Source organism: Gopherus flavomarginatus, chromosome 2, assembly GCF_025201925.1.
Source record: "Gopherus flavomarginatus isolate rGopFla2 chromosome 2, rGopFla2.mat.asm, whole genome shotgun sequence".
NCBI classification, from domain to species: domain Eukaryota; kingdom Metazoa; phylum Chordata; order Testudines; family Testudinidae; genus Gopherus; species Gopherus flavomarginatus.
In genome coordinates this window covers 120,206,211-120,227,845 of record NC_066618.1, presented here as the reverse complement: position 1 = coordinate 120,227,845, position 21,635 = coordinate 120,206,211, and the positions used below count along the sequence as shown (strand labels likewise).

The window sequence follows — 21,635 nt, the reverse complement described above, 5'->3', positions numbered from 1 at the left end:
TGATAGAGAAGTTTGGAAAGGCAAAATACAATTAACCAAGTTGGAATATGGCCAAGAATTGGTGTTGCAACTCATATGAAAAGTATTTCAGTGCTCACAAGTCATCAGAGCCAGGGCTGTAAATATCATCTGAAAGTTGACACCAACAGCAGAAGCACAGAGCCATCTAACACCAAACTGAAGTACTGGTTCGATACTGATCCAGAAGTGAGGGGTAAGGTGCTGAATCACCAGAACAACTTCCTGCAGAACCTGGTGTCTTGCAATTTAGCACTGAGACAACCTCATGTTGGTTTGTAGGAGAGATCTGGTGAAATTGCAGTGATATGGCTGCAAACCACACAGAAATGTTTCTGAGGAATTAGTAAAATTACTAACTATGTATAGCTTGGGGGGAAAACTATTAATAGGAAAGTTGACAACTGTTTACAGATATTTGAAGAGTGTAAACACCATGGATACAGAGGAATTATTTTGTAGTCCAAGGAAATATAAACAGGATTGGTGTGGCAAGTTCAACAAAGAAAAAGTTAAATTGAATTCCAGGAAAATCTGTTATGACAGTGATATCTACAGTTTGGAATAGCAACCACAGCTTTTGCTTGTATAATTTAACATAAAATGGAAGTGTTAGTTTCTACAAGTTACTTACCTTCATATGCTGCAGGTAACTAACTTAGAGTAGTCATTGGTGAAGGCTAGATGAGTATTTTTAATCTCTTAATTTCTAATTATCTGTGAAATTATTTTCTTTCTTGAAAGCAATATGGTGAACTTGCTCCATGTACTCTAATTGGCTACTGAACTTTATAAACAGAACACGGCCTTGTGTTATATTAGGCGCAGTTACTGAAAGGACACCTAGTGGTGACTAAACTTGTCTGAGTACCAGCTTCTGTGGCTGTTGAAGGTATGTCATGAAGAGGCTAGCAAATTGTTACAGTTTGAGCCTTCAGTGCCATATATAAATTATGATATCATTGACAAAAAGTATATTTTGGGGGACTCTGGCTATGGTATATAAATTTAAATGTACAAATAAGTTTTTTTAAACTAAAAGGCAGCTCAGTTCCAGAAGACAGGGTATGTGCATATAGTACATTACAGTGCTTTTTCCAGTCCAGTTTTAACATTGCAGGTCTACCCTATTGCAATTGTAAGAATATTGCTCAGTCTAACAGAACTCACAATGGGATATTCAGCTGATATTCAGCCTAAATTTTATTTTGTTCACCTTCATCCCATATCTTCTCAATTGTGCCGCACTGAAGTGTCCTAAACAATGCCTCCTCATCTTTACAATACATCCTTTCTTTAAATACAAGCACATGATTGTTGTATCCAAGCTATACAAATTTAATTACTATACTCTTTCTTCCTCCCACTTGTCCTATAGTCATTTATGTGCATTTACTCCAATTCCCTCCAGATGTACTAACGTATTTCCAATATGGAGGTGTCCATAACTGAATGCCGTATTCCAGATGTAGTCACACTGATTTTACAGAGAGAGGGACTATCACCTCCCTGTTCTGTGATATGATCACTCTCTGTATCCAGGCCAAAAACTGCATTTGACTTTTTTGTTCATTCCTACTTTCCAGGTTCTTCCCCCCAACTGAACATTATTGTTTTGGATTAAGTTTTCCCACATGAATTAGCTTGCACTTCTAGGTTGATTTTCCAGGTTCATTTTTATTAGGCTATATTTCTAGCATCACTGTGTCCTTCTGCATTGTGTCTCAGTCCATTTTCATTACCTGTGTCCTCAGTGGTGTTTGAAATACCTCCCAGTTTAGCATCAGCCTTTACTTTAAAGAACTACAAAATAGAACAAGTACTATGTTTCTGCCCTTTTGGGTTCCTTTATTATGTCAACTGAGGGCCTAAATGTTGTGAATTTTTGCTATTGTTTTGTTTATTTGGGGATGGGAGGTGGGGTTTTGTAATTAAATTTTTTACTTAAAAAAATCACATTCTGACTTATTTCCACAGAAATCAACAAACTAGGAAGAACTGGAACCTAATACAATGCTAGACCTGAGCTGCAGCTACTATTCTCACCCAAAGATCAGTATCTCAGGCCTTCATCAACCGTACTGCAACTGGTCACTCTTTCCTCCATTTCAGTCTTCTGAGTTTCTCTGCCTCCTCCCAAACAGGTAATTGAGCATCTCTTTTTATTTGCCAGACTCAAATATAGGTCACAAAGTGTGTCAAAGACCTCATACGAGGGGCACAAACACTATCCATGCAGGAAGTTTAAAGTGATGGCAATTTCTTCCTTTTGGATAAAGAACTATTTCTGTTACCACAATTTCATTATACTTTATTTCTGGTGTAAATGAGTTTTAATAATAAAAGTGAGGGGACACCAAATGTATGTGGAATGCAGGTAACTTTGGATGTCCCTTGAATGTGAGAGTCCCTTGAGACAAGGAATGTTGTGGAGGCACATAATGGAGACCACCTTTGCCTTTAGCCACCCACCATCCTGGGGAGAAAGAGATGCCACACACAGGTGGTATTCACAGTTCCCCCTTATGGTTTCAGGCAGAAGGGTGGCTGAGACAGCAGAAAAGTCCGTTGGGGTTCAAGTGGTAGGAAGGTAAAGCAGGTAGGCAAGTATAAAGGGGACAGAAGTTCTCCAGTGCGGGTTCAGAAAGAGAAAGAGGCACTCTGGAAAGTGGAAGGGGTGATGGGTGACCAGCTGCCAAATAACTGAAGAAGGAGGCAGGGAGGGCTAACACAGTGGTTTGCGCATTGGCCTGCTAAACCTAGGGTTGTGAGTTCAATCTTTGAGGGGGCTACTTAGGGAGCTGGGGCAAAAATCAGTACTTGGTCCTGTTAGTGAAGGCAGGGGGCTGGACTCAATGACCTTTCAGCTCTATGAGATAGATGTATATCTCCATATAAAAAAGGGAGGAGGCTATTGTTCTTTGGAATAGCAGCAGCAGCTACACCTCTGGTTTCAATCTGGAACGTGTCAGATTCCATGTCGCTGAAGTTTGGCACAGCCCCTCCAGAGCCTGACATTTCTTATTTATTAAAAACACACACACACACACATCCTTTTCTTTTAGGAAAAAAGTATTAGGTCTTCATCACATATAAGGGATGAAAATGGGCAGAAAAAAGTACCTGCATTTTTTCTCTTTGCAGTTCACATTTAAAGAATGGTTAATTTTTTTAAATCTAGAAAGTTCTGGAGTTTGTTTTTATAATTGTCTCTTTAATGTTTCAATTACAGAGTGTATTTCTTCTTTTCCAGTCCTTCCACCATTTCCTGAATGAATGCAGTGGCTCCAGGGAGCTCTGTGCTGACATGTGGAGTGGGACAGAGCCAAGTGATTAGAATTGACAGGTGGCCCGCAAGCTGGAGTAGGGTGAGGGCTGATTGTGGAAACAGAGGCTGGAAGGGTCACCCAATGCCCCACTGTTCTGAATGGAGTGATGCAGATTTGAGAAAACCTTTCATCCTGTGGACAGCCCCAATGAGAGCTGCTGCTTGCTCTAGCTCTCACTCACTTCCCTCCTACAGCCACACGTGTTTCTGTGCTTTCACTTCATGCATTACTGGGGTCTGGTGTTTGAGCTGAGAGAGGAGGTAGAAGAAATAGGGCTGTCATGGACTGACCACTGTCTTCTTCACTTTCAGGATGGAGGATTCCTAGCATTATGGAGCAAAGGGCCTGTTTTGACAGTCATTCCTCTGAGAATGATTAAACCAATGGACATACCAGGCAGCCTTGAGGGCAAATGTTCATCCAACTGACACCTCTATCTATAGGTTGACAGGATTGTATAGTAATCATTTGTCCTTCACTGGCTACAGAGTGGCCTCTAGATACTCTCTCCATCAGCTCTGCCTATAGCACTCACCATTGGGGTAAGGGATAGCCCCATGGTTTGAGCATTTGCCTGCTAAACCCAGAGTTGTGAGCTCAATCCTTAAGGGGGCCATTTAGGGATGTGGGGCAAAAATCTGTCTGGGGATTGGTCCTGCTTTGAGCAGGGGGTTGGGCTAAATGATCTCCTGAGGTCCCCTTCTAGCTCTGATGAGAATGGTGATAACAAGTGGCCTCACTTTTGTGCCAAATTTGACCAACTGCAACATAGAGATACTATGACTCTGCAAGAGGCAAAGAGGTTTCTATGTTACTGAAAGCAAGGTCTGAATGAACTCTCCCTTGACAGCTAGCTAGGAGGGGGAGAGACTTCAGGAGCAAACTGTATTTACATGAACATACCTACTCTGCTTAGATATCCAACAGATAGAGCAGTGTTCCTTAAAGTGATCAAATTTGGCTGGTGTTGGGTTACAAATCATTTTAGTACTGAATACAGGGGTAGTGAAATGCTGTTATCAATGTTGTTGTCTTTACTGTATGAATGAAGGGCAGCAGAATTGTACTTACCCTGTCCCAAATAAGGGGGTCACCCTCAGATGAAAGGACCTTGTTAAGCCAGGGACCCAAATGCCAGACCCCTGTGAAAATAAGAGGGGTGTGGACAGGTGTCCTAGCCAGGAAGTGTGGAGTCTCCCTAAGGGTCCCTGGCCTGGTTTAGTGTGTTCCTCCTCACTGTTCAAAGATAGAGCTAAATAGGGTTCATTAGGAACATTTTTGTTATGTTAAGTACTCGCTGAGAGCTGAAATCACTTGTGGTGTAGCAGTGTTTCCGCTCAGCCTGCTGAGAGATAAAATCACGGAGAGACTGACCTGAAGAGATGACAGAAGAGAGGCAGGTGGCAGCAGGTGATTGACAGGTAGCCAGTGTGAGCGACTGGCGAAAGTGGCAAACAGTCAACTGGTGAGAGGCAGTGAGGAACAGTGGCTGGAAGAGTGACCAGTCAAAACAAGTGCTCAGATGGTGGAGCAAGCCAGGTGTCTTCTTCCCCAGGTGGGAGGTGAACTCCCACAGATACACTTCTGACACTTGGGTCCTCACTGATCAAGGACAACCACTGTGAGTGGGACATGGTGAGGAAGCAGAGGGAGGCACAGTAAGGAAATTCTGGTTGTAGAACTCAAGAACATGAGGCAGAAGACTCTGCTTCACGCACTCTGGGACGGGTGTCCTGTTCACAGTTTTATGTTTATGAATCCTGCTTGTGGCATTTTCCCAATTGATGTCGGGTGACTTCTTTCCCTTCATTAAAAGCTTCTTTTCTACACACAGACTCTATGCTTGCGAGAGGGGAAGTTTTGCCTCTCAGAGGTGCCCAAGGATGGTATGTAATTTTCCCAGTTACTGGGTGGGGGCTCAAGTCAGTTCTGTGTTGTATTGTTGAAAAGGAACCCCTAGATCTTGAACCTTGCCCTGATTGCTGCCGGCTCCACCTGGCAGAAAGGTTGCATTATTTTGCAGAGAAAACCACTCCTATGTGGACTGAGCTGTTTACTGCCATGAAACAGAGCAGTGTCTCAATGGGACAATTAATGAGACTGTTCTGCTTGATTTTCCATCAGTGTTGTCCACTGACATTATGCAGATGCTGTAGCAGCTTCAAGCTCCAACTTGTGAGATGGATCCTTGTCCTTCCTGGCTGCTGAAGGTCACCAAGAGAAGTACTGGATCCAGTGTTAGTGAAGACAGTCAGTATTTTCCACATGGGGGAAGGAGGACACGGTGTTAGCAGTTCTCAGCTATTGAGTCCACTGAGTAGAAAAACCAAACAGCTCTTCAAACTGCCAGTCTGGCTAAGTATAGTCTCATTTTTTGGGAAAGTTTTAGTCCTCAAATTTCCTTTACCCCAGCCAATCAGGTCATATGCTAAGGTATGGAATAGAAAATTATTATTATTTTTGCTGTTTGTATTGTGATTTTGCCTTGAGGCCCTCATCAGGATTATAGCCTATTGTGCCCAGGGCCGGTGCTACCATTTAGGCAGCCTAGGCAATTGCCTAGGGCGCCAGAATAATTGGTGGGCGACATTTTGCCGGAGGGGGCGGCAGGCAGCTCTGGTGGAGCTGCCGCAGTGGTGCCTGCGGAGGGTCTGCTGGTCTGCGGCTCCGGTGGAGCTGCCACAGTCGTGCCTGCGGACGGTCGGCTCCTCGTGCGGCTCTGGTCAATCGCCCGCGGGCATGACTATGGCAGCTCCACCGGAGCCGCGGAGCACCAGACCCTCCGCAGGCACCACTGCGGCAGCTCCACCAGAGCCGCGGGACCAGCGTGCAGGGCGTCGAAATTGCCGTCCGCCTAGGGCGCTCAAACCCCTAGCGCCGGTCCTGATTGTGCCAGGTGCAGTACAAATATGTAATAAAAAGGCAGTCCCTGCTCCGTTAGGATTAGCTGTTCTAGCAGTGGGCAAAGATAAAGTAACATTCATGATTCTTTTAGATCTGTCACCAGCCTTTGGTACAGTTAATCATGAGGTTTTGTTAACCCACCTGCAATCCCTAAAAGGGGTCAGTGATACTGCTAGAATGGGTCCATTCTGATCTTTCTGAAAGGACCTAGAGAATATTTGTGGGCAATTTTTCCTCTGCCCCACGGACTGCAATGTGTGCAATTTGCAGGTGACACCCAGGTCTATCATGTCTAATCCAACCAGAAAAAAAAAGAACAAATAGCATAGTGTCTATATTGAACTTGGGGCACGAAAGAGGACCTGCAACTTAATTTAGATAATACCATGATAGTATTGGTGGGTTGAGGTAAGCATCTGGTGGAACTGGCACAGATTTTATCAGTGCCCCACATGGAGGGAGTTCAGCCACCATTTATAACAGATGCGCGCAGCCTACAAATTTTATTAGATCCCAGATACCCGATTGTCACCATGGCCAAGGGCACTTTTCTTCAGCTGTGCAAGGTGAGATGGGTGTGACTGTCTCTCCAATGCGGACCTCACCACAGCTATCTGAACCTTTGTCACCTCATGACTAGTCTGCTGTAATGTATTCTGCATGGGATACCAAGTTGAGACCACCCAGAAACTGATCTTCTGTAGCATGTTACAGCCCAATTATTAAGCAGAGTTTCATGCATGGAACACATTAGACCAGAGCCTTGGGTTCTGCACTGGATTCCTACATGTTTGAAGATGGAATTCAAGGTGTTAGTGCTAATCTATGAAGTCCTAATTGGTTAGGGACCCGGTTGCCTGAAAGACTGCTTCTCTCCTCTTCACTCGGTATGTGCCTAAGTCTTCTTAGGTAATAAGCATTTGCAGTTGAAGACAGGACCTGAAAAAAGTAGTCTCTCTATTGAATTTAATAAATTTCCCTTTATACAAGCAAAAGCTTCCAAAAAGAGCTTTGTCAACATCTGCTTATGCATAGAATACTTAAGGTTTAATATAGAGTCCCAAAGGAGATCTCTGGTGAATAATAGTGGTGCTATTGATATTAACTCCCAGGTCTGGGAAATCCTGACTTTGCAGATCTGGCAACAAGCAGATACAAAGCAATTAAAACCCTGTTAAGGAGTGCTATTTCCCTTCCTGATTTCCAAAACTGCTTTTATCTAAATGATCTCTCCTGGTTTTCCAACCACCAGGAACAAAATAATGGCCCAGATGATCTCCTTGTGCTGAAAACCTGCCAGAAGGGGTTGTGGGAGAGCAAATCTGCACAGGGATTCCCTCCTGGAGATCTCTCCGCATCATACCACTGAAGGTGTGGGGTTTGCCTTGCCCTCAAACCTGGAAGAGCCATGCAGAGGTCCCATACGGCTAGATTGGCTCTGGAACCTCTACCTTCCTGTCCTGGAACACCTGTGGAGGAGGCTCTGTGGAAAACGTAAGATGACCTGGTGCCATAATATCTTCTGAGGTTTCTCTGCAGGGAGGGAGGGAGGGGAAAAGTTGTGCATCCACTTATCTCTACACCTAGTCCATCTGCTCCTTTTCCTGGCCCACCCAGTCTCCACCATGTTCCCATGATCCCACAGAGGAGACTCTGCTAAGAGAAGATGCCAAAGATTTGTCTTTCACATGTCATGGTTGGAGTGGGTGGATTCATGTGCAAACTCTAGGAGTGATGACCTAGGCCATTATATCTTTCATGACCATAAGCTGCCTGACACAATCAGCCATGATTTCAATAGAAGAATTAACTTGGTATTTCTCAGGCACCTTAGATTCCCAGAGAGAGCTCTGCCAGAATATAAAATTAAAAATAGCTAGGAATAGAAAGAAATGAGGATGAAAGAGAAGCAACTGTCTATTGGCATGTAGTGGGGAACACAAAGAATCAGTTAAAATGATTATTCCAGTAGTCACTGATGTTCACTTTTTAGTTTCTGCATTATTGACTTACTATAAGCAGTAGAAGAGTATTTGATGAATAGGAGGCAACAGAGGCACATGCTTTATTTCCTTGGGTTTTAAAAGTAATGTTTCTTGGCAGGCCAACATTATTATAGTTCAACTTCTGTATGTAATATTTTCTGATGGTAAAATATCAAAACACTTCATTAACAGAAGAAACTAGAACTGTCTGCAAATTTGGAAGAATTCTTATTATGGACATCCACACGTACCAATTTGGTTTTGATTATACAGTGTGCCAGACAACTACAAAAACAAAGTGCAGCCCATTATGGCTTTAGTCAACACTTGAGATTTCAGATTTCACTTCTCCTGAAAGAAAATGATCCCTTTGGCCCCTCATCCAGGTCTATTTCCTGTTAGGCATACTGTAAATGCAGATAATGTCACCGTACAGCTGTTGCTCAACTTGTACAACATATTTAAAAGGATATTATCACCTTGAAATCTAGTCAATTTCAGAAATGAGGTGAAAGTAGTTTCAGATATTGCTTGTGCCCCTGAGTCTCCTTGCCATTTTTTTATGGTTTTACAATTGCATTTTCCTATTTTCTAAAATACTTTTATCCCATCGTTGTTTGAAAAACCTGTAACAGAGGAAACTGATTATACTCAAAGTGGTGTCCTATGCACAAAGCAAACAAGTGGAAAAATATGTTTAAGTTAACAGTATCCCTTTAACCTCACTGAAGTGTTTGATATATTTAAGAGACTTACCCTGAAAGAAGCTTTTGACTCGGAGATAGCTGACACTAAGGCGCAAGACAGAAAGTTTGTCCAATTTAGATATTATGTCAGGTGGGAAAGGCAGGAGGCTGGCCAGATGATCTAATTCAGCATTCAGACGGTCCCTATGTCTCTTAGAAGGATTAGACTTTTCATTCCCAATGGCAGGCCTTCTGTGGTGGGAAAAAGTATTGTTAATCATTCATTATATCTGCATACAGGGAAATTGATACACTGTTTGCTATTAGTTAATCATAGAAACATGTAGATTATCTTTAGGTAAATGAATCCATACAGTTATTTAAAAATCTAACCATTCTTCGTTTTCCTTCCTCATTATACAAAGCATGTTTACTGTAATAGAGGAGAAAGGTTTTTAGTTTAACAAAATTATTCAGTCATCAGTGGGGAATGATGCAACAGAGAAGAACGTAAGACTTCCTTCTCTAATGATCTCAGCAGACAAAGGGATTGCAATATATACTCCTACAGCATAAAACATAGAATTGAAACATATAACCCCTTTGGGGTTTAGAGAGCATGGCCCCTTTAAATCTTTTTCCCAGGGGGAAGGGGAAGAGTAAGAAAAAAGGAGGGAAACTCCAGGGGGCAGGTCTGGAGCTCCAGGGAGGGAGAGAGGCAGCCAGGAGGCCCTGGAAGAGGAAGTAGGGAGAACCTGCCTGAGGCCTGAGGAGAACAGGCCCGATCGGGGACAGCCCAGGACAGGAGCCAGGAGGAGCACTGTGCCAGGGAGGAATCGCCCGAGAAGGACAGGCCGGAGCTGGACCCAGTATCACGGCTGCCCAGAGCTGCGTGGGACTGTGAGTACTGGGGCTTGTGACTCTGCACTGGGAACAAGGAGGGAGGTTGTAGCTAGTTAAGTGGGGAGGTGGTCGCTCTCTGTGGCTTTGCAGAGAGCGGCAGAAGAGGGCACCAGAGGGGTTTGCTGGGGAGAGTTCACTGGTGCCGAAGACAACCAGGAGCGCACAAGACTCACCACTGGACTGGAACTTTGCTCAGGATTCCTGAACTCTGTGTGCAGACACATTGCTCGGTGTCTGCCCTGTCAGACTGTGCTACCACTGGGCCCGTGAGGTTTTGGTTTGAATGCAGCCCTGTTCTACTGCTCCCCCTATATTTCCCCTTGTTGTTTTTCTCCTCTCATCCCTCTGTAAATAAATATTTCCCTTTCTTATATCCATTGTACTTTTCCTGTGTGTGTGTGTGTTCACTCTCAGGGGGTTGGAACAGGTGCCCCTTGGGTGGAAGGGATTTTTCCTGCTGCATTCCTGCGCACACCTTCTCTTGGCCAGAGCTGCCTGCAGAGCAGACTCCATCTTGGCCACGAGGGCGCTAAAGTTACACACACAAAAAGTAATTAAATTCTCAGTTAGGATTCTGATACCATTCTTGACATTTCCTGATACACTCACATTCATTTTCCTAACAAAAACTAAAGATTTCCTATCCTTTAATGCTTTCCTTATTTGGGATACAGACTCCAAGTACACACACATACCCTGCATATAAGGGCTATAAACATGCACAACCCCCTTTGCTACAAACATAACTCTTCTCACTTCTGTAAAGATATTACAATTAATATGTTATCATTAGAAGATAATACAACCTCTGCACACCCTGCCTTGCCAGACGGCCTGTATCAAGAAGGTGAATGGAGGGTGGGGGATTTGAGAACCAAATTCAGAGGCAAGTCTAAGCAAACCCAAGATGTCTGGACTGAGTCCAGTCCCCTCACTGTGTATGTTATGCCAACTTGGATTAATCACAGGGCCAAATTTAGAGGTGATGTGTAAGTTACATTCCCCTTAAACACATATAGTGCTACTGATACAATTCTGCCAATGTGTAAGGCAGTCTCAGTAACTAAACAAAGTGCTGCAATTTTTACACCTTAATTTGTTTAGAATAAGTGGACATATACAGCAGATTCCACTGAACTTCCACATACGAGTGCAGAATTTGGGCCACTATCTGTTTCTTGTTTGTTTTTAAAACTGAACTATCTTCGGTGACAAGCCATGATCCCACCAATTGTAAAACCCCTTCCCAGGATTGAGTGACATGTCAATGGTGTGTTTCAGGGGTCTGTCAGACAGAGGGCAGCTGGGGTTTGTAGGGGTAGGGTTTGGCAGTGGGAAGGGGGAAAGCATTGGTAATGCACACATCTTGTTTATGTGTTGCTATCCCTGAGCAAGATTGGGTCCTCCTTGCTCTAAAGCATTTTTTTCCTCATCTCTATTCAAGGGGTATGACCTGGATCAAGAGGTGAAAAGGTGGTCTTCCCATCACCTTCCCAAGAATGGGGAACAGGTGAAGAGGCAAGGTCTTCCACCCCTATGACCCTGTCTCAGGAGTGGTGGGAAAAAGATGTGCTATCCCCACTTTCCAGTGCATGTCAGAAAATACTTTGTCATCCATGCAGTGTGCAGTGAGGCGACAGGTGTGAGGTTAGCGGAGATGCAGAGGGAAACTCTGCTTCATGTAGCGGGTGTACCCAGGAACATTTCAAAGCATGGAAGTACTAGAACATCTAGAGATCCTGAGGGCAGAGGATGGTTAAGGAAAGGATCTCTGTATTGGGAAGCACAGGAGGGCCAGGGAATAACATGAGGTGTCACTCTGTTGCCAAGAGCAAGAACTCTTCAGGTACCTACAAATGACATTCACTCATACCTTTGCAATCTGCATCAGCAGTGGCAGGGATTACAATCAGGCTTATCTCCTCAGGACATGATTTCTCCTTTCTTTGGACATTGCAATATCCACAGGATAGTTTTATGGAGATTTTAATCTCTGTAATATTTAATAAAGCATGACAGAATGGAAGGACCACCTGCACCTATACCAGGGCTCATAGCTGGCCAGAGAACACTGCAGGGTATCTTGCAGCAGTACACAGTGCCTCCCCAGAGGAATTCTCTTGCCTTTTACAGTCTCCATACACTGATGCAGAAGCACACAGGCTCTCTAGCAGGGCCCACAATATGCTTTTTACACAAGGCACTTTATAATAATTAAAATGTTCAAATAAAGATTAAAACTTGAATATATAAAAAACTGCCCAGTCAAAACCACCCCAATGAAAATAATACTTTTCTTAAAAGAATAAATAATTGCACACAACTATGTTAAAAGAAGATTATTTAGGTTTCATAGTCAAGAGTTCTTAATTCTGCCCCCTAGTAAATCCATCCTGTAGAGTGAAAAAGTCAGGGGTTCTGTGGGAAAAAACAGTAAGGGATCAAGTAATTAAAGACTATCATAATGAACACACAAAGGGGCTGAATTAAGGTTGCATGGGGCAGCTCTAAATCTGGCATTCCCTCATTTTTTGAATGGTTGATTTTGTATCCTTAATAATGTTCTTTTAACACTGTTTTTTTGTGTGTGTTGGGGTGGGGGGCTGTTGAAATGGTAAAAATAAATGCAACTGAAACAGGTAATGGAGTTGCTTTCAAGTACTTGCAGTAGTACAGCTGTGACTGGTGCTTAGTAAATATCTACATTTAGAGAGAGAGAGAGATAATATCTAACAAATTAGGCCATTAATGAAGAGGGAGGAACATTCTGTCTCCTGTCCCAGAGTTAGATGCTTTTTCAGCAGCCGATGTAGATACCAGGCAATATTAATGTATGAGCTAGTCATACTCACTCTGACACCAAGGAATGAGAAACAGTGAAAAAATTAGAAAATATTACATCTAATATTCCTATATCACAGACCAAAGACCACAATGTAGACACTTACCCTATCTTGATCTCTGAAGTAAGGCAGCAACGGAGTGACGAAGAAATAAAATGAGTCCCAGTAAAAGAGTGCTTGATTTGATTGGACCGCAATGGGTGAAAAACAGTCAAGAATAGCACATTGGAAATAGAAATTATGTGATCTTATTCTAAAACCATAGCTGCTCTGTTAGTCTAGAGTGACAGAGAGGTGTGGACTGAGGTAACCGTAGTGCTTAATTTGTGCCAGGGCTTGCCAGGGCTGAGCTCCGGCACCACTAGGCTTTGCAGTTCATAACCCCAATGCCTCTGGGCTTGCTGCATCAGTTATGAGAGTTAAAAAATTGCTTGAGCCCAGGCCAGAGGCTGATTAAGGTTTCCTGGGACCCTGGGCCAGAGCAAGTGGGGGGCCCCTCTCCATCCCTTCCACCTGTGGTCCCTCCCTCATTCCACCCCTTCTGCCTGCGGCCCTGCCCACAGCTCCACCCCTTTCTGCCCCTTCCCTAGGGCACCCCAGTTCTACCAGGGTCCCCAATTCTGCCCCCCGCTGTGGCTCTGCAATCCATTTGTTACTTTCTGCCCAGCACACACTGTGGCTACACTGCGGCCTTGGCCCTGGGCTGCAGCAAGGAGTGAGAGCTCCTCCAGTCCCAGGGCCACAGCAGGGGTCCAGGTGTTGGGGCTTCCCTGCCACCCCCTGCTCTTCTGCGGGGGACCAGGGTTGGGGCGCTCGGGCTTCTCCTGCCTCACCCGGTGCTTTTGCCAGAGAGTGAGGTCAGTCACTGGGGGTTTCCCCTGCTGCCCCACAGCTTCTGCCGAGGACAGGGTTGGGGGGGTGCTGGGGCTTCCCCCACCCGGCGCTTCTGCCAGGGTTGGGGTTGGGTGACATGGGTTCAGGGGGCTTCACCCATTCTGTGGGTTCCAGCAGGGATGGGAACAGGGTAGGAGCCACTGGGGGAGGGGCTTCCCCCATCCCACAGCTTCTGCCAGTGAGTGGGGTCTAGGACACTGGGAGGGGCTTTCCTCGCCCTGCCCGCCTGCCTGGCGTTACTGCTGTAGAGAGGGATTGGGGTGTGGAGACTTCCCCTGCTCCGCCTGCCAGGCAGACGGGGCTCCAGGATTCTGCTGTCTGGTAGTGGATTTTTTCTGGGCCCCTTCAGGTGCCCCCCAGTTGGCTGGGGCCCCTGGGAATGGGCCCCATCGGCCCAGTGGCTAATCCACCAGTGGCTAATCCACCATTGGCCCCGGCACCTCTGTCATTAGAAATTAAGCACTGGGTGACTGTGTGTTTGGATTGTGATGAGTGTGATAAGTAAAACTAGTATCAGAGGGGTAGCCTTGTTAGTCTGGATCTGTAAAAGCAGCGAAGAGTCCTGTGGCACCTTATAGACTAACAGACGTTTTGGAGCATGAGCTTTCGTGGGTGAATACCCACTTCGTCAGATGCATGTCAAACTAGGTGAGGGAAGAAGCCAAGTGATTTCTAGATGTTCCAGTGAAAAGGTACAAAATGAAAGCAAGATAGAGCCCCACACGGCCTCTTGCTGAGAATCTAAAGAAGTGAGGCAGCAAGGGACTGAATCCAAATGAATGGGAGTTTTATCTAAGTGGGGATTAGGTCCTGAGTGCTATGAACTATATAGCTTATCTATCCATAAACAGAAGACAGCAAACAGATAGGTTCTGGATTCTATGGTATAGATCAGTGGTCTCCAAACCAGGGCCGCCCAGAGGGGGGGACAAGTGGGGCAATTTGCCTCAGGCCCTAGGCCCCACAGGGGCTCCCATGAGAGTTTTTCGGGGCCCCTGGAGCAGGGTCCTTCACTCGCTCCGAGGGCCCCGGAAAGCTCTTGCGGGGCCCGGGCCCCCAGAGCTTCTTCCGCTCTGGGTCTTTGGAGGCAATTCGGTGGTGGGGGGTCCTTCCGCTCTGGGACCCGCTGCCGAAGTGCCCCGAAGACCCACAGCGGGGGGTTCTTCCGCCCCTGGACCCGCCACTGAAGTGCTGGGTCTTTGGCGGCAATTACCCCAGACCCCCTGAATCCTCTGGGCGGCCCTGCTTCAAACTTTTTTGATTGCGCATCCCATCAGTAAAAAATTTTTGAGCACACACCTCCTGATCCCAGCCGAAGCAAAAAAAAAACCGCTCAGACTCCTGACCAAACTGTCGAAGGGAAAAAAAAAAAGTGGCACTGCTCCGACAGCACTCTTCCTGTCGTGCACCCCGAAGGATCCTCTTGCACACCCCCACTTTGGAGACCACTGGTATAGATCAGGGGTAGGCAACCTATGGCACACGTGCTGAAGGCAGCACGCAAGCTGATTTTCAGTGGCACTCATACTGCCCGGGTCCTGGCCACTGGCCCGTGGGGCTCTAATTTTAATTTAATTTTAAAGGAAGCTTCTTAAACATTTTAAAAACCTTATTTACTTTACATTCAACAATAGTTTAGTTATATATTACAGACTTAGAGAAAGAGACCTTCTAAAAATGTTAAAATGTATTACTGGCACGTGAAACCTCAAATCAGGGTTAATAAATGAAGACTCGGCACACCACTTCTGAAAGGTTGTTGACCCCTGGAATAGATTCTATACCATATTTTGAGCAGCAAGTGGATGACAAGGTGCTGGTTACTGCACATTTTAAGGGTTGGTCTGCACTAGAACAAGATTTGCGAACTCCTCCATTGCATGGACCACGTCACAATTGTGAGATTGCCTCAGAGATCACCAAATTTCCCATTGACTATCCTACCTCTTTACTCTCTACTTCTTACGTAGCAGCAGCTTCTAATAAAGGAAGCTATGCTGATACCTCCTTCTTTCTGGCTGCTTATAAAAGCCTCCAGTTCGTCTTTGCAATAGAAATTCTGGACACCTTTAGATGCTGCTGATGGGAACAAAGAGGAGCCAGCACCATGTAATGAGCCAGTTTTCTGTGGACCCCAATTCTGGGAACTGGTACACTAGAAGTCTGCACTTATTTCAGAGTTAAGTGGTAAGCAAGTAATGGAGCCATTTGTTCCTCTAATGGTTCAGTGCGTCTATGGCTACCCATTGTAGTTAGTGTAATCCACTGCAGCACTGGCGGATTTAGAGTTAGTGGGGCCTTTTGCGCAGCTTCAATTTTGGGGGCCCCCCTTAGGATCCAGTCAAAAAAAAAGCGCTTACTTCTGGCGGTGCAGTTCTCAAAGTGACCGCACACACCCCCCTCCGGCAGTGGCTCCTAGACGGGGGGGCAGGGTGTCTCCGTGCACTGCTGCCTGCAGGCACTGCCTCTGCAGCTCCCATTGGCCTCAGTTCCTGGCCAATGGGAGCTGGGGAGTCGGTGCTCAGGGAGGGGGTCACCCCCACCCCAGGGGCTGCAGGAACATGCTGGCTACTTCCGGGAGCAAAGTGGCACGGAGGGAGGGAGGCAGAGCAGGCAGGGAGCTGCTTTAGCCCTGCTGCTGGCACATCTCTGCGTGCCCCTTGAGGGGAGGGGGGCAGCAGTTCTCCGTGCGGAGCCGCCTTCCCTGCCTGCCAGGGTGCGCAGAGATGTGCCAGCAGCCAGCCACTTCCAGAAGTGGCATGGGCCACTGGCTACGGCATGCAGGCAGCCTGCCTGCCTGAGCCCTGCTGCGCCACTGGCTGGGACTCAGAGACAGGGTGGCAGATATTTGTCCTGCATTTTGGGGGGCCCCTGTCACTGGGGGCCCTGTGCCACAGCACAGTTTGTTTCATGGTAAATCCTCTCCTGCACTGCAGTGTATCTACACAAGTCAGTTCCTTCAACTGTTGCTATGCCTGTGGATTGTGATATCTATCCCACAGTTCCAGGCACAACTCCCTTCCGTCTGTATTTTGTTTTTCATTATGTGGAGGTGAGTTGATATTTTAAAGAGTTTGTGAATACATTTTAAAAAATGTGCTAGGCTGTAAAAAGAGTTAAAGAGCTTAATAAAACACTCTAATCTTTTAATGTGGTGTACTGTCTTTAAAAAATGGAGAAGACAAGAGACACCAGTTACATAGAACAATCTGATGAATAGAGCACAGAGTAAGAGTTATTAGACAATTATGGTTAGCATACTAAACAGCACTTGCAGCTGCCTAGCCATGACTAGGCATTACTTAGGTATCATGGCATCATGGCAGAGGTGAATTTCAAAGAGGATAATATAGTGGCTTTGCAGATTTTTAGTGGCAACCCTTCCAAAATGTAAGGGATGGCATAGGACAAAGCTCAAAGGTGTTTGAGGGAAAATGGATTAAGAGCCAAAATGGCATCACTGGCAGAGCAGAGGTGAGGGTCAACTGCTTGATACCATATAAGAAATTATGCTAAGAAGGGCAGGGCTAAGCCACAAAGGGCCTTATAAATGAAAACTAACAAACCCAGAGCCGCTGCCCCTTTTGAGGTTCATGTGTATATTAGCACTGAAATGATTCTGACTGAACTGATGTGGGCTGGAGTAGCTGTAAGTTTTGTGCCAAGCTAGGACAACTGTGATGTTACTTTAAATGATGGTAAAATGTTATAAGAACTTTTGAGTTGGGACACAAAGTGTTCAAGGCTGAGGTGCCAGGCCCATAGAGGAGAACAGGGGTATGAGGCATTTGAACAACTCCTATGAAGCATCACAGTGGCATTTCCAAATAAAAGTTTTTGCATTTTGTCCCAAAGCTTTTGGGCTTGGGGCTGAAAATTTTTTGATTTTTCAATGAAAAGTTAGAACTTCCCAGAGAAAACAGGCACTGTGCAACAAAAATTCCTTTATATCAAAATCCAGTTTTCTGGCTAAAAAACATTTTGATGGGAAACTTTTGACCAGACTCAGTTCCTGGTGCTTGAACTGGAGCTGTAAATGCCAAACTTCTTTAGCGTAGGCCACCCTTAACAGGGTTTGTCTGGAACAGGAGAGCAGCTGGGGCTTGTGACTGATTTGCAGGGAGAACTGAACCAGATATAGAAGAGCTGGGGCACAGCAAATGTAGGGACAGATGGTCTCCATTACCTGAGTTGGAGAAGGGGACTGAAACATAGCTGACCTCAGATTGTGCAGTTCTTCAGCATGTTCTTCCAGCACCTCATGACCCTTCCAAACCTCTCCATGAGGGTTGTCTATACTTGCTCCCGATTGCCCCCCAACCAACCCCATGATAAATTTCTGCCTAATTTAATGCAATAGGAGGCCACATTAACCTATTAACCATTCTATGGTACCCCAATTTAAGAGGCAGTTCTAGGATCATCAATAACAGGAGGCTGAGAGACAGGGCTTCCATGCAGCCAGCTTCTATAGATACCCTGGGATCCACTGGTTTCTTTTGTAGGGGGACCAAAAATCCTACTCATTCTGTGAGGGGGCAACCCCTGTCCCTATCTGTCTCCTCTCGCCTTCCCAGAGAATGATGCTGTGAAACCTCTCATAGATTACAGACTTCTACCCAGCCTGGTAGAATGGGATGTTCTTACCCCTAATGAAAAATCAGGTGAATCCCTGAGAGAAATCAGTTCAGGAGAGAGAATACACAGAACAGGGGCAGGTCAAAATTTTTCATGTTTTTTGTCCTCAAATGGAAAATTGGGGTTTCCACTAAACAAACATTTTCATAGACAGCATTTGTTTTCCTTGAATATTTTCTATTTTTCATTAGATAACTGAACCCCCCCAAACCAAATACATTTTTGGTTTTCAGCAACTGCAAATGTCTTCCATTTTCAACAAAATGTCAAAAAATTCTGTAGAAAGTGTTGACAAAAAATGAAACAAAACTGTTTACTCTAATATTTTTCATTGAAACACCCACACTCCTCTTCCCCATTTTCTGACCAGCTCTACCTCAAACTGTTTTAGCACGGAGGCCTGCATTGGAAAGTTGATGGAAGCCCAACTGCTATACCTAATTTGAAAATATAATGAGGGAACAAGTGGAAGGGAGGAAAAAAAAAACATACTGAAAACAACACAGGCGAAGATCATGTTCTATTATAAAAATGAAACAAAAGAAACCATGAAGTGAGGCCAGAGAGGAAAGAAAGTCTAATAAACAAGAGATAAAGGTTATATAATATTCAAAATATATTACATGGAGAGAGGGTTAACAACATTACAGTTAAATATAATGCACCGTAAGCAATACACAATTGCTTTATCCCTTTAAACACCTGGGAAAGTGGCTTTGGCATGGTGTGGTAGTACAGATACTTTTTGCCCTAACTAATAGACTTATTCCTAAGGCTAATATGGGAGAGGTAAATTTTTCAAGCGCCAGCTTAAAAAACCCCACAGAAAGCCAGATCTGGCCTCTGCTACAGCCCCTTTCTGCCAATTCAGTGGCATTCAGAGGCTGTAAGTGGTGCAGAATAGTAGCTGGAGGAATTTTCCCAGTGCACATGGCTCTGTACTGATTCCCTTGCAGCTCCTGGTTTAGGGGCATGCCAGTGATTAAAGGAGGTTAGTATGGGTGAGGGAATGACTGGAATACATTGAGCATGTCTTCACTGCAAATGAATGGTGTATTCTTAACTAAAGCTAACTAACTCCTGTTAAAATAGCAGTCAAGACAAAGCAACTCAGCTTTTAACTCAAGTTAGCAGGTCGAATTCCACCCCAGGCTCACTATGGCCTTTAACTTGAGCTGATAACCCGAGTTAAAAGATGAGATGCCATGTCTTCACTGCTGTTTTAATCCAAGTTAGCTAATGCTAGGAAGGTAACCTGAATTAAGAACACAGCTTTTTTTGGCAGTGACAATGTATCCTCTGTGGCTTGGCAATCCTGAGCTACTGATCTGTGTATCACTTTATGGCAGACGCGAGCACCTCAGTCAGACCTTTCAGCCTGAAAGCAGCAGCTACCAATATCATCATCTTGGTGAATGTGAACCATATTGATGGGGTTGTGCAGATATGCATCCAGGAGAATGCCATACTCCCCTCCTCACCCCCAGCAGGGATCCTGGGCACAAGAAAGAAGGAAGAAACCAACTTGTTTAAGGTCCAGTGTAGGCCAAGAACTGCAAGAAGTCTTAGAAATTAGGATATATAATGAGTATCTTCTCCATTGTGCCTCTCTAGCAGGGACTAAGTTATTGTTCGGCTCTCACCATGTGAAACTGAATCTCCTAGATTACCTGCAGTTTGAGCAGGTCTTTGGAAATGATTAAAAGAAGAAATAAACTTTGCCTGGGCATTTTAAAACTCAAGTGAGTAACTAAGGAAACTTCTCACCAAGACCCCATAATCCTACGTTGTGTGGTCCCATCCCTCTCTCTCTTTTTGTTGTTGTTAATTTTTTTATTTATTTGGAAGGACTTTTAGCTTCCTGTTGTAGGCCCATGCCACTTCAGATGGAGTAAACTCTATAATCAGAGCCTCCTCTAGCCCCATAGCCATGACCTCATCCACCCCGGAGAGCAATGTCATGTGACTGGGACATGGGCAGTCATGCCTAGTGTCAGGGCAGGAGCAATCTCCAGTGGGTAGAACAGGAGTCAGTAGCAAGAAATTAGAGCCATGGATCACTGCTGCAGTCAGAGCCCCCGGTCAGAACCGGAGTCTAAAGCCAGAGCCAAGGGTCAGAGGTCAGGAATCAGAGCTGAGTGTCAGAACTGGGTTACCTGCAGTGAGGCAAGGCTGGAGCTATCACAGTCAAGCACAAATGCTTTGAGCAGCCACTAAACAACAAGCTACTGCTGGGCTTACGAGCTGGTTTGCTGACTCTTCCAACCAGCATGGGGCTGCAACCAATCAGACAACCTATTATAGCCCAGCCATGCTTATTAGGTTGCCTGAAGACTGGCTCTGCTGCAGACTCTGATTCCTCACGCAGAGGACCAAGAGAATGTGAAAAACCCGTGGCAGAACAAGACTCATAGACCCATAGACTCATAGGTCAGAAGGGACCAATATGATCATCTAGTCTGACCTGCTGCCTGTTCTCCTGCCTCAGAGTCCTGGAGTGCCAATGTGTTCAGTCTGTGTGAAAGAAATGAAAGAAGCAGATCCTGAAAGAGGCTCTGGGCACCGGAAGTGCCAGTACAGCATTTTCAGTCAAGGTCTTTAATATCAGAGAATGTTCCCGAATAGCAGAGAACACATGAAGGGCTTACACACCAGGGACCAGGCCCACAGACAGACAAGCTTTGAGGAAGAGACAGACACTGCCATAGACTGAAAAATGATTGTCATAAACAGATAGCTAAGGGTTAATGTCTCTTTCACCTGGAAAGGAGTAACCTGAAACACCTGACCAGAGGACCAGTCAGGAAACAAGACTTTTTCAAATCTGGGTGGAGGGAAGTTTATGAGTGAGTTCTTTGTTCTTTGTCTTGTGTCTGACCCTCTCGGCTCTGAGATTGATCTTTCTGCCTCCTGCCTTTCTAATCTTCTGTTTCCCAGTTGTAAGTACAAAGAGATCAGACAGTAGGTTTATATTGTTTGTTTTTTGCATTTACATGTGTGTAGTTGCTGGAATGTGTTAAATTGTATTCTTTGTGGATAAGGCTGTTTATTCATTTTTCTTTTAAGCAATTGACCCTGTATTTGTCACCTTAATACAGAGAGACCATTTTTATGTCCTTTTCTTTCTTTTTTATATAAAGCTTTCTTTTTAAGACTTGTTGGAATTTTTTCTTTAGTGGGGACTCCAGGGAATTGAGTCTGCCGCTCACCAGGGAATTGGTGGGAGGAAGAAGTCAGGGGGGAAAATCTCTTTGTGTTAGATTTACTAGCCTGACTTTGCGTACCCTCTGGGTGAGGGAGGAAGAGGAGAGATTAGCTCTCTCTCGGTACTTGTGTTTTCCAGGACTGGAAATAGGGAGGGTGGAGTCCCTCTGTTTAGATTCACGGAGCTTGCTTCTGTATATCTCTCCAGCAACCTAGGGAGGGTACACCTGG

General features: G+C 45.1%; 2 protein-coding genes across 2 annotated transcripts in view; both read right to left on the bottom strand.

The window, feature by feature from the left end:
• Window positions 1-21,635, bottom strand: part of LOC127043896 (dynein axonemal heavy chain 5-like) — a 644,537-nt gene that overhangs the window by 575,287 nt on the left and 47,615 nt on the right. The window lies entirely within an intron of this gene.
• AHRR (aryl hydrocarbon receptor repressor) overlaps window positions 1-21,635 on the bottom strand; it is a 116,015-nt gene that overhangs the window by 86,389 nt on the left and 7,991 nt on the right. Inside the window, exon 2 of the mRNA XM_050938182.1 lies at window positions 8,993-9,174. Within this exon, the coding sequence (XP_050794139.1) occupies window positions 8,993-9,174 (182 nt within the window). The remainder of the gene's footprint in view (window positions 1-8,992; window positions 9,175-21,635) is intronic.